The sequence below is a fragment of the Hippocampus bargibanti genome, linkage group LG09, assembly GCF_051943395.1.
Source record: "Hippocampus bargibanti isolate YZ-2025 linkage group LG09, ASM5194339v1, whole genome shotgun sequence".
NCBI lineage: Eukaryota > Metazoa > Chordata > Actinopteri > Syngnathiformes > Syngnathidae > Hippocampus > Hippocampus bargibanti.
Window position 1 is genome coordinate 17,656,526 of NC_142742.1, and position 12,361 is coordinate 17,668,886.

General features: G+C 40.1%; 1 protein-coding gene across 1 annotated transcript in view; it reads left to right on the forward strand.

Annotated features, from left to right (window-relative positions):
* The window catches only part of LOC148893864 (calpain-1 catalytic subunit-like), a 29,292-nt gene extending 16,958 nt beyond the window's left edge, over positions 1 to 12,334 (forward strand). Inside the window, exons 14-22 of the mRNA XM_089005243.1 lie at positions 14 to 59; positions 145 to 195; positions 6,148 to 6,205; positions 6,304 to 6,365; positions 7,102 to 7,170; positions 7,290 to 7,368; positions 10,062 to 10,178; positions 11,190 to 11,242; positions 11,312 to 12,334. Coding sequence (XP_088861369.1) covers positions 14 to 59; positions 145 to 195; positions 6,148 to 6,205; positions 6,304 to 6,365; positions 7,102 to 7,170; positions 7,290 to 7,368; positions 10,062 to 10,178; positions 11,190 to 11,242; positions 11,312 to 11,338 — 562 coding nt within the window. The 3' untranslated portion in view covers positions 11,339 to 12,334. The remainder of the gene's footprint in view (positions 1 to 13; positions 60 to 144; positions 196 to 6,147; positions 6,206 to 6,303; positions 6,366 to 7,101; positions 7,171 to 7,289; positions 7,369 to 10,061; positions 10,179 to 11,189; positions 11,243 to 11,311) is intronic.
* The last annotated feature ends 27 nt before the right edge of the window (positions 12,335 to 12,361 follow it).

Consider the following 12,361-nt stretch of genomic DNA (forward strand, 5'->3'; position numbering starts at 1 on the left):
TATATCTTTACAGTGACACTTCTGGCAGTTACACCTACGGGCCTAACAAAATAGAAGAGGTTGTGATGCAAGCATTTGATTTGACTACACGTGTTAAAAACATTTTTCCATTCCCATGTTGATTTAACACTACCTGTTTTGTAGCCCGAGGAAGCTGACAGAAAAACCATGTTCTTCTCACAAATATTTAACAAGGTAATGCCAACATTTGACTGTCGCAACATTCATATTACGTTAACGCTTAAGAGTGAAGTAAACCATGATGACAGATTATTGTCATTGCAATATATTTCATCAGCTAAAACCGGCACACTTGTGGTGTGCTCTTTTTTTGTAGCAGATGGGAAAGTCACATTTCCTATAAAAGCGTGAGGACATTAAAGGGTCTAGGCTTTTTGGACTGTAAAGTAATTATAGAAGACACAGCACTAAAAACAGAAGGCTTTAGGAAACCCACGCACACTGACCAATACCTGCTTTTTGAATCAAATCACCCACTACAACACAAACTAGGAGTTGACAGAACCCTCCAACATAGGGCTGAACAAATATCAACATGCGTTGAAGCAGTGTTTGAAATAACGCCTGCCTGGAGGCCTGGGGCGTACAACTTTTACGTCGGGCGTACAACTGTCAAAACATCTCGGCCCGAGTGGCGGACAACTTCTTCAAGAATAAAAAAGGTTTTTTTTTTCAAATCAAACGTTTGTTTATATATATATATGTATATATATATTGTGATATCATGAGAGGCTAGCTCTCAGCGGGACGGGACAAGAAGTGCAATGGACGACAGGTTTGGATACAAACAAAAGGTTTTAATCAAGGGTTCCAGGGGGAATTCACAAGCAACAAAGGTTCGAATAGTGTCTCTTCCAATACTTGTCAAAATAAAGTCTCTTCTGATACCTAAATCCAAATAAAGTCTCTTCTGCTACTTAAATCCAAATAAAGTCTCTTCTGAGGTAAAACTGAAGACGGAGTTCTTTACAAGTGTCTCTAGGCCTCACCCCTCTTGACGTCCTCGTCATGTAGCCTAGCCACCTTAGCTAGGTTCAAATCCAGTGTCCAGTCGTGTGGTCCCAACTGGCAATGAGTTCCACGCAGCAATCAACTTCTCCACAGAGCACAGCAATCGAGCTTGTCTTTCCCCCAAGCTGCACACTCAGAGGCTCTCTGCCTTAAGAGCCCTGCTTTCCAATCAAGCCCTGATCAGCTGCAGGTGTGTGGGTTTAATTGCTGCCTTCCACCAGGTGGGGCCAAGACTCTCTCTGGGTGGAGCCATCTTAGGGGGATGTATTTGCCCTCCAGGACACAGCCTCTCGTGACATCACAATATATATATATATATATATATATATATATATATATATATATATATATATATATATATATATATATATATATATATATATATATATATATATATATTGTGATATATATATATATATCCGTCGTACAGGAATGGTCCATCGATGAGAAGGTTTCTTCAGTCGTCATCTGTACAAATTTGAAGGTTTCGGACGTTTCGCCTCCTATCCAAGAGGCTTCGTCAGCGAACTAAAGTCTGACTGGTTGTATCGGCTGCTCCCCCCAACCTGAGAGTAGGGACCTATCAGAGAATCATGAAACACTGGACGTAATGTTATTCTGTCCATTTGTGCCAATGGATGGTCCTCACATGAGATTAGCCTTGATGTTGAGAGTGGTGTGGGAGCTGTGCCTCAGGGATGGGAGGTTGTGAATTTGGGACATCGTAGATGACACACATCGTCTGTAGTGTGCCATCGTCAGTAGTGAGAGAGCTATAGAAAGTGATGTAAAGATAGATAGAGAGAGAGATCTAGAGATAGAGATCTAGGGATAGAGATCTAGAGATAGAGAGGTAGAGGTAGAGATAGAGAGAGGTAGAGAGAGAAAGGGTAGAGGTAGAGAGAGAGGGTAGAGGTAGAGATAGAGGTAGAGAGATAGAGAGACTGAGAGGTAGTTAGAGAGGTAGGTAGAGATATATATATATATATATATATATATATATATATATATATATATATATATATATATATATATATATATATATATATATATATATATATATATATATATATATATATATATATATATATATAGAGAGAGAGAGAGAGAGAGAGAGAGAGAGAGAGAGAGAGAGAGATCGAGATAAATAGAGATAGAGAGAGAGATAGAGAGATAGAGAGAGATTTAGAGGTAGAGGTAGAGATAGAGAGAGGTAGAGAGATAGAGAGGGTAGAGGTAGAGATAGAGATAGAGAGAGATAGGGAGATAGATTTAGAGAAAGAGAGATAGAGAAAGAGAGAGATAGAGAGAGAGATAGAGATAAAGAGAGAGAGATAAAGAGAGAAAGATAGAGATAGAGAGAGAGATAGATAGACTAGATAGACAGACAGATAGACTAGATAGACAAATAGACTAGATAGACAGATAGACTAGATAGACAAGATAGACAGATAGACTGGATAGACAGATAGAAAGTTAAATAGATAGATACATCTCTCTCTATAGCTCTCTCACTACTGACGATGGCACACTACAGACGATGTGTGTCATCTACGATGTCCCAAATTCACAACCTCCCATCCCTGAGGCACAGCTCCCACACCACTCTCAACATCAAGGCTAATCTCATGTGAGGACCATCCATTGGCTCAAATGGACAGAATAACATCACGTCCAGTGTTTCATTATTCTTAGTATCTGGATGCTATCCAGTGACTGCTGTGAAAGGACAGCTGACAACATAGGAAAGTCTGTGTGACAGCTTGGAGAGACAGCTGACAGGAGGGAATAGGGAATACGAGCAAGAACATGGCACATGAGACAACGGCAGCAGGATACTCACTCAAGGTGTGCGTCTGTGGCTGGGCAAAAGTAACATCAGCTATCGGGTTAAAGATCCACCGAGGGAAGAGACAGTGCTTGGGAAAGCAGAGACAAGGGCATCGCATTGACCAATATTTCTTACGAAGTCAGACGTCAAATAAGTCGAGTGAAGCGCAGCGACGGGACGACAACCAAAGTTCGCAGAGCGTCTACACCCCTGTCAGGGACGATGGTAATGCACTCACAGAACGAAAGGTGGAAGAGCCCACGCAACCACAGAGACCTCCCAAGGAGGACAAGATCAAAGGGCTCAGACCAAGTGTGAAGTGGCCAAAAGCTATCGAGAAAAGAGAGTGGGAAACCGTCAACAACGATCTGACCAAAATCTTGGAGCAACAAGTGGGCACAGCAGAGAAAAAGCTGGAAAATATTGGTGACATCATCTATCACTATGAGCGCTTTGGAGTGTACATCCGGAAAACCGCCAATGCAAGACCACCACCAACCAAATCCAGGAGGCAGCAAGAGATAGACAGACTGGTCAAAGAAAGAAGGGACCTGCGAAAACAGTGGAAGAAGGCCTCTGATGCAGAGAAAGAAGGTCTCATGCTGCTCCAAGGGGACATCAAATGCCGGTTGGCAACCTTACGAAGGGCAGAAAACTTGAGAAAACATCGCTAGAACAAGGAGCACACAAGAACACGGTTCTATAAAAACCCCTTCAAGTTTGTCAAAGACCTCTTCGCGAAGGACAAAAGCGGAATCCTTAAAACCTCCAAGCAGGAACTTGAAAAGCATCTGGAAAAGGTCCACCAGGACACAAAAAGGCAGGAAAAACTAGTTATCCCACATGACATCCCCCCTATTGAACCACCAGAATTCAACCTCGAGACTGGCCCTCCAAAATGGAAGGAAGTGGACAATACAATACGGCGTGCAAGATCAGCATCAGCCCCGGGGCCAAATGGAGTTCCATATAAGCTCTACAAGAACGCACCAGATGTTCTGCGTTATCTTTGGAGACTCATGAGGATTGTGTGGCAGAAAGGGATAATACCAAAGGCATGGCGGAGAGCCGGAGGCGTACTAATTCCCAAGGAGAAGGATGCGGCAGACATCAGTCAATTCCATCCAATTAGCCTTCTCAACGTTGAGGGGAAAATCTTCTTTAATGTTTTAGCACAGAGACTTTCCACCTACCTGGAGAAGAACAAGTACGTCGATACATCTGTACAGAAGGCTGGCATCCGTGGGTTCTCTGGTTGCTTGGAGCACACGAGTATGATCTGGCACCGTTTCCAAGCGGCAAAGAAAGACAAGAGAGATCTTCATGTCATCTTCCTTGACCTGGCCAATGCCTTTGGCTCAGTTCCCCATAACCTTCTCTGGGAATCCTTCAACTTCTTCCATGTTCCACTACCCATTACCGCCTTGGTAAAAGCCTACTTGGAAGACCTGCAACTCTGCTTAACAACACCTGAGTTCACAACATCATGGCAGGTTGTACGATTTCACCCCTGGCCTTCACAATGGCCATGGAGGTCATCATCAGGGCCTCAAGGTGGGTGGTGGGAGGTGAGCGAACAAGGAATGGGATCCACCTCCCACCTATCCGGGCATACATGGATGACATGACCACCTTGACCACTACCGCAGCTTGCACCAGGCGGCTACTTGGAAAACTGCAGGAAAACATTAAATGGGCCCGGATGAAAATCAAGCCGAGCAAGTCACGCAGCATCTCAATCGTCAAGGGACAGCTAAAAAATGTGAAGTTCTGCATTGGTGATGACCCAATACCAACGGTGTCTGAGGAACCGGTCAAAAGACTGGGCAGGTGGTACAATGCAAGCCTCAGAGACAAAGATCAAGTGCAGCAACTCAAGCAGGACATCACCAATAGTCTGGAAAACATCAACAAGACTGAGCTGCCAGGAAAGCTCAAGCTCTGGTGTCTGCAGTTTGGACTTCTCCCTCGGGTAATGTGGCCACTCACAGTCTATGAGGCCCCACTCTCAACTGTGGAGAAGATGGACCGAACCATCACGAGATATGTGAAACGCTGGCTTGGTGTTCCACGCTGTCTGTCTAACATCGGCCTTTATGGCAAAGGGGTCCTTGAGCTTCCAATCACAAGCCTCACCGAAGAGTACAAGTGCGCTAAAGTGAGACTTCAGATGACCCTCACAGACTCCAGAGACCAGAAGATCAGTCAAGCTGCACCCCCCCTATCAATGGGACGGAAATGGATGCCATCCATTGCAGTGCAGCAGGCCACAACAGCTCTAAGGCACAGCGACATTGTGGGACACGTTCAGCTCGGAAGAGCGGGGTTTGGCCTTACAAACAAACCTTCTTGGCGTAAGGATGTCATGTGGGATAACTAGTTTTTCCTGCCTTTTTGTGTCCTGGTGGACCTTTTCCAGATGCTTTTCAAGTTCCTGCTTGAAGGTTTTAAGGATTCCGCTTTTGTCCATCGCGAAGAGGTCTTTGACAAACTTGAAGGGGTTTTTATAGAACCGTGTTCTTGTGATCTATTATAGCTGTCCCAGCGCCGCCATGTCTGGACATTAGGGATATATAAATAGGGCCGATACAACCAGTCAGACTTTAGTTCGGTGACGGCTGAAGAAACCTTGTCATCGATATATATATATATATATATATATATATATATATATATATATATATATATATATATATATATATATATATATATATATAGGTGACAGTCGTGCCTGTGGTGGTCGGAGCACTTGGGGCAGTGAGCCCCAAACTCGACGAGTGGTTGCAACAGATCCCGGGAACAACATCGGATATCTCGGTCCAGAAAAGCGCAGTGCTGGGAACAGCACGGATACTGCGCAGAACCCTCAAGCTTCCTGGCCTCTGGTAGAGGACCCGAGCTGAAATGGGGACAAACACCACCCATGGTGGGTGAGACGAGGATTTATATATATATATATATATATATATAGTAAAGTCTCATTATATCGATATTCGCGGGAGTCCGAAAAAATATCGATATAACCGGGACTATCGATATATCCGACCCTGCGTGCATGTAATTTTCTCCTTGCGTTCATAGAAATAGTATCGTAATAAGCGGTACTATCGATATAACCGATATCGATATAACGATACTTTACTGTATATATATGAGAGATATGATATGAATGAGAGAGAGAGAGAAAGAGAAGAAAAAAGAGACAGAAAAAGAGAGAAAGATAGCAAGCATGGAGCTGATGTCTAATCTCAAAAATTTCATCACATCATCTTATTTCTTTTCAGTCTGACGAAGTGGATGCAGAACTGCTTCAGAAGTTCCTCAATGATCAAATCTTGGAAGGTAGCGGTGGGACCCTTTTTTCCACAAAGGCTGTCAAATGAATTCCCTTGAATTGTCCTGATATGATTTTGGACCCCCCCCGCTCCCCATTTTCCTAGGCGACTTGAAAACTGGGGGCTTCAGCATTGATGCATGCCGCAGCATGGTGGTTCTGATGAGTGTATCCTTTTTTTTGTCTGTTTTCCCAAGTCAACAAAGAAATAAATAAATAACAATATTTATAATCACTCCCCACGTCATGTGATATACCAGGTTACATTTTTGGTTCTTATCTGTGGATGAGGATCGAGGAAGTTATTTATGCCACTTGTTTGAATTGTTAAATGAGGCCACTGACCATTTTAAAAGGCGTCAATTTGTAATTTTGCGTGTCATTATAACATAAACAAAGTTCAGGATCACTCGTGAGTTGAAGCCTATCCCAATTACCGCAAAACAGATGAATAATAAAACTTAACTTTTGGGTCAAAACGTCACAATTTTCTCACATAGCTACACAATTGGTCAGTCCACACATGTGGTGGTCAAATTCTCGACCAATCCAATATGTTGAAAATAGCCTCCTCTCTTTTACAATTAGATCGTCGAGCGAATGTGCCAATTCCTGGAAACTGCTGACTTTCAAGCGATGGGTATTTCCCCCGATGCCCACCAAAATATAGTGAGCTTCAAATGACAGTGAGGGGCCTAACTTGTTTAGAGGTCTAACTTATAGTCAAAAGGATTGACTGATACAAGCTGTACTTAGCCTGTTCCCCTGGGATAATTTTGTGTGTGTCATGGCAGATTGTCTGTGTCGTTCATGGATGTCATCAGCAAATGCAGTCACATCACATAATCTTTATGAAAATTGTGTGAAGCATGCCAATCTTTCATCTTGACATGAATTTGCAAAGACAACGACCACCCGAAAACTCAATTCTAGTGAACTTTATAGTTTGTGGAAGAAGGTTGTTTCATACAAGGTAAATGCATCCTTATTTGCTCTCAGTAAAATGCAAACAGAAATAAATTGTTCAAATATTTATCTCGATATAAAGTACATTCGTTGTTAACGTACGGTTATGTTTCATGATTTCTCCAGCAACTTTTCCTTCGTATTGATGTGTCATCAAATGGAACAATTTCCCTGACTGAGATGAGGAATGCTGCTGATGCTTTAGGTACAGTCAGGATACTTTTGGATTTTGTTGATAAACTGCCCTTATGAAATTAAAATATATTTTCCAATACATAACTGTGTTATATCATAATATATCCAATCCAATCCAATACCATAGCATATTTAGTATACATAAAATAAGGTATATTTTGTGTAGTTTTAATGCTTAGAAATGTATGTTTATGGGGACCTATGAACAGATTATTCTCATTTTAATGGTTTCCTATGGGAAATGAATTTTTGGGATACACACTTTTTGCCTTACACACTCTGTCTGGGAACCAGTTGAGTTCGTAAGCCAAGGTATCACTGTACCGTTTTGTCGTAACTCGAGCTGGGGAGCGTCTGCATATAAATGATGGCAACCTTTATTGCAATATATATAAAAAACTTGTACTATATGCACTTGTACAATATGCATTTATATAGTACAAAATATATATAATAATATATTATATATAATATAATATAACAACTATCGTATATTACAATTTATAATGCACAATATATGAGTGATGTATGTAAAATAGATATGATCATTATATGATATAATGTATTTTTATGTGGGCAACTGCAACTGTTCTGAAGTAAAATGTCACACTTTTTTATTTTGACTTTTTCAGATCCACTTTCAATAACCTTACAATTTAATTTCCCTTTATTTCACTTTTGTATCCACCAGTACGATGCAGAGATTGACGATTTTATTTTAAGCCTTAAGACCTTAAAACAAGTATACAGCAACTCAACAGAACCCACCCGCAAACTAAATAATATTGAAAGGAAAATGCTGTGGGTTTATATTAAAATTTATAGCAATGACAATTTGAGAAAAGGAAAAATAGGACATGGGGAAAGATCAAGCTCTACATAATCAAATTGTAGATTTTTGAAGCTTGAAATTGGGACATGAAACATTTTAACTTAATTTATATTTATTGATGTGGGCTAGAACACCTTTAAGGCGAAAACAAATCAAAATTTCAGATTTTTGTTTGCAGAATGATATTAGGGATTTATTATAACCGTACATTTCCATATATGTAGATTAGAGATGGAACCCAGCCATCCATCCATTTTCTGTACCGCTTATTCCTCATTAGGGTTGCAGGGGGCACGAGGTGGGGGACACCCTGAATTGGTTGCCAGCCAATCGCAGGGCACACAAAGACAAACAACAATCACTCTCACACTCACACTCTTGGGACAATTTGGAGTGTCCAATCTGCCTGCCATACATGTTTTCGGAACGTGGGAGGAAATCGGAGGACCCGGAGAAAACCAACGCGGGCCCGGGGAGAACATGTAAACTCCACACAGGGAGCAGAACGCGAACCGACGACCACTGCGAAGCCGGCGTGTTAACCACTCGACTACCGGGCTGCCCAGAGATGGAACCATTCCCAGTTATCAATTTCAAGTTCAATTTCTTCAGATACATTTTTTCAAATTTAATGTTGAGTCAAAATAAGAAGCACCCGTGTCTTGCTTTTTCTCAATTTCTTAGTAATGGAGTAAAAATATATGGAAGCACAAAATTTAAAACCCTGACGTTGCAATGAAACAACAGAAGATGTGTTGAGGGAATATCCAGAATATCCTGCTCAAACCAACCACTTTCATTTGTTGGATAACCAACAGGAAAGTTCTCCCCATGGTAGAAATGCAATTTAGCTAGATTACAAGCAACTCTGAACAATTTACATTGCAAAGCTTGAAGTTTCCTTGGGGCCAGAGCCTGCCGCCGCTCAGCACTGGGATCCAATTTGCTCAACCTGCCTTTAAGGTTGGATTTGAGGAGGATTTCAATATCAAAGATCCCTATTCGTAGCACCCGTGCCGTACCATTGGCTGTGGTACAGGTTTTTGCAGTCTCCCAGCAATGTGTTGAAACTGTGACACAGTCCTTCCCGATTTTCACCTTATGTAAAAAAAAGCAATATAAAACCATGAACAAAGAAACAAGGAATGCTTTGATGAAAAAGAAACCAAAGGTCCAAAGAAATCCGATGCCAATAATATGTTAAATTTTAATTTTAGAGATTTAATCATGAACAAATACATTCTCATCAGGGTCTGACCGGTGTGCAAAGTGGTGTTTCACGTCGACCATCATTCTCAGCATCATGTTGTGTATGAGATGAAATTGTATTTTTGTTAATACTTTTGTTTTTTGTCATCATAGTATTTTCTTCAAAAACTATTGTATACACTTATTTTATTTCTTTGCACACGAAAACACTACACAAAGAACAATAACAGGAAAAAAAACTTTCCAAACATTTTTGTTTACTAATGAAACTCATGCGGGGGGACGTTTAAGTCTCTCCTACTCCCAGATTATGTCATTTAAAAATGTATATGATTATATATTGCAATATGCTGTAAAATATAAAGACAGACTATTCCATGTGAAAAATATAGTGCACATTTTTAACTATATTTACCATTATATACACATATATAGTCTATATATAGATTGATTTATATTAGAAAACACAATACAAAATCTCATATATAAAAATATATTATTTCATGTATTGCATGATATCTTCCAATGTAGTGCAATATATTTTCGTTTGATAAGGGATTAGGTAATTGCCTGTCTGACATTGATCGGGTTCATGTACTTGGTGTCTTCGGTTTCTGTCAAAAGACATTCAATGCTTCTTTTTTTGTTGACATTTTTTTCAGGAATAAGAGTCAGCAATAACATGTTGAAAATCTTGACATTACGCTATGGGAGTCCCTCGGGAGGTGTAACAATGGAGAACTTCATCACTCTCGCTCTTCGCCTCGTCTGTATGAAAAGTGGGTCAAGTCTGCTCTTACTCTCATCATATGAGTACAGTACACTTTACTTGGCATAAGCTGTTTTTATTAATTTTCCTTCCTGCCTTTGATTTAACATGTTCGACTATATATAGTATGAATTTTCCATGTTTAATGTGCATCCATCAAAACGGCTAAAAAATGTATCATTAGTCCTTGAAATTTCTGTTCCCTGCACTATCAATGTTGCTTCCACGTCTATATTCCTGCAACAACAAAAAATCATATACCGTATTTTCTGCACTATGAGGCAGTTTCTATTATAAGGCACACGTTCAGTGAATAGCCTATTCTGAAAAGGTTTTAATAAAAAGACAGACGGCATTATAAGGCAGGCGCGTAGATTTCAAAGTTACGATAGAGGCTACGATAGAGGCAACGGTTGCACAATGCGTCCTCTAAATGGAGCTACGCCAAAGAAAATACAATATAATATCATCTGGTTTTGTTTTTATAGAGCATTCCCAACTGCTGCAGCTATACTAAAGAACTAGTCACAAACATTCACATGAAACATTAAAATACAAATGACATTAGACAATAATAAATGATAGACAAAAGTGAAGGTATAAATAATTTCCTGCCACTAATCACCACTAGATCACCAAAGGCACACCAACAGTAAAAACAGCACAAGAGGGAATACAAAGAAATTGTGTAACACCATACATCAAGATAATAGGACGCACTGTTGGCTTTTGGTAAGCTGAAATGCTTTTAGGTGCGCCTTAAATGCGGAATATACGGTATTTGGTTTTGCAATCATTTTAAAAACAATGCATTTGCCTTTGAACCACTTGATAATTTTGGGAAAGCTCATCCTCACTAAATTGTGGGTCATTATTTATAAAATAAAGTAGTGTTATCCGCAAATGAGCACTAGACTTATGCTAGACACAGAAATAGTGCCCATTGTGTATCAGATTCGGCAACATGATATTCTAACCTTTAACATGTTTTTATTCACTGGTATTTTTTATTCCTCATTAGAAATCTTTCAACGTTTTTCTGATGGAATGACACTAACACTTCCTGAATCTGAGGTATGAAAGCCCAAGTGTCATCCTGTACAATGTCTTCACATAATTGAATTACATATCTCTGTTTTCCAGTGGATGCAAATTTCAATGTGCACCTGAGGTTCAAGATGAAAGAGTTGAAAACCAGGCACCTGCTGATATTTAGGGAAAAAAAAGAACGGGATGCATTTGCTCACATAAACAAAATGATCGTTTCATGCATGATTTCTATATTTGAAGAAGTCCTCTTGTTATTGTATGTTCTTAATTATATCTGCACCTGAAACATTTGTTGTGACCATTTTATCTAATTTTAAATCCTACATTAATTGCCATAGATGAAAAGGTTTCTTCAGCCGTCATCTGTACTTCTTTGAAGGTGTCGGCGGTTTCGCTTCTTATCCAAAAAACTTCGTCAGCAAACTAAAGTCTTACTGGTACTTTAGGTCCTATATATATCCCTACTGTCCAGACATGGTGGTGCCGGACTCTGCTATGATAGGTCCCTGCTCTCAGGTTGGGGGAGCAGAGGACTACTCCCTGCAACTCCACTGATTGTTCATATTGTTCTGAGTAACGACTGGCCTGATTGCCCCACTTCGACCGGTATCACCTCATCAGTATTACTAATCCTATGTTGCCTTAGCAGGCTATTGTATGAACGATCCAAAGTGAACCTCACCCGACCAAACCGGTTTAATGAAGGATTTAGTTGATTTATGAAAATCGCTTCTTTTACTCCCCTTTCAAACTATCTATGTTCTTTCGCTAAGATTTTAACCTCATTGTCGTCAAATGAGTGGTTGCTAGCTTTTAGGTGCATATGGACTGCCGATTGAGGCCCACTACTATTATCCCTGCTATGTTGATAAAGTCTTTTTTTGAGAATTTGTTTAGTCTCCCCAATGTACTGCTCTTTGTAGTTTATTCAATACATTGTAAGAATGAAAATTGTAAAGAGCAGTATGTGGAGGAGATTAAACATTATAATGGTTTCGTTTCCCCAAATTCATAACGGCCCTCAAGAAGAAACTGTAACCGCAATGTGGCCCATGGCAAAAAAAACGAGTTTGATAACCCTTGGTCTATAATAAATTGTTGCTTGCTTGAAACCAATTGCTTCTTGTCAGACAAGTGTTTCAT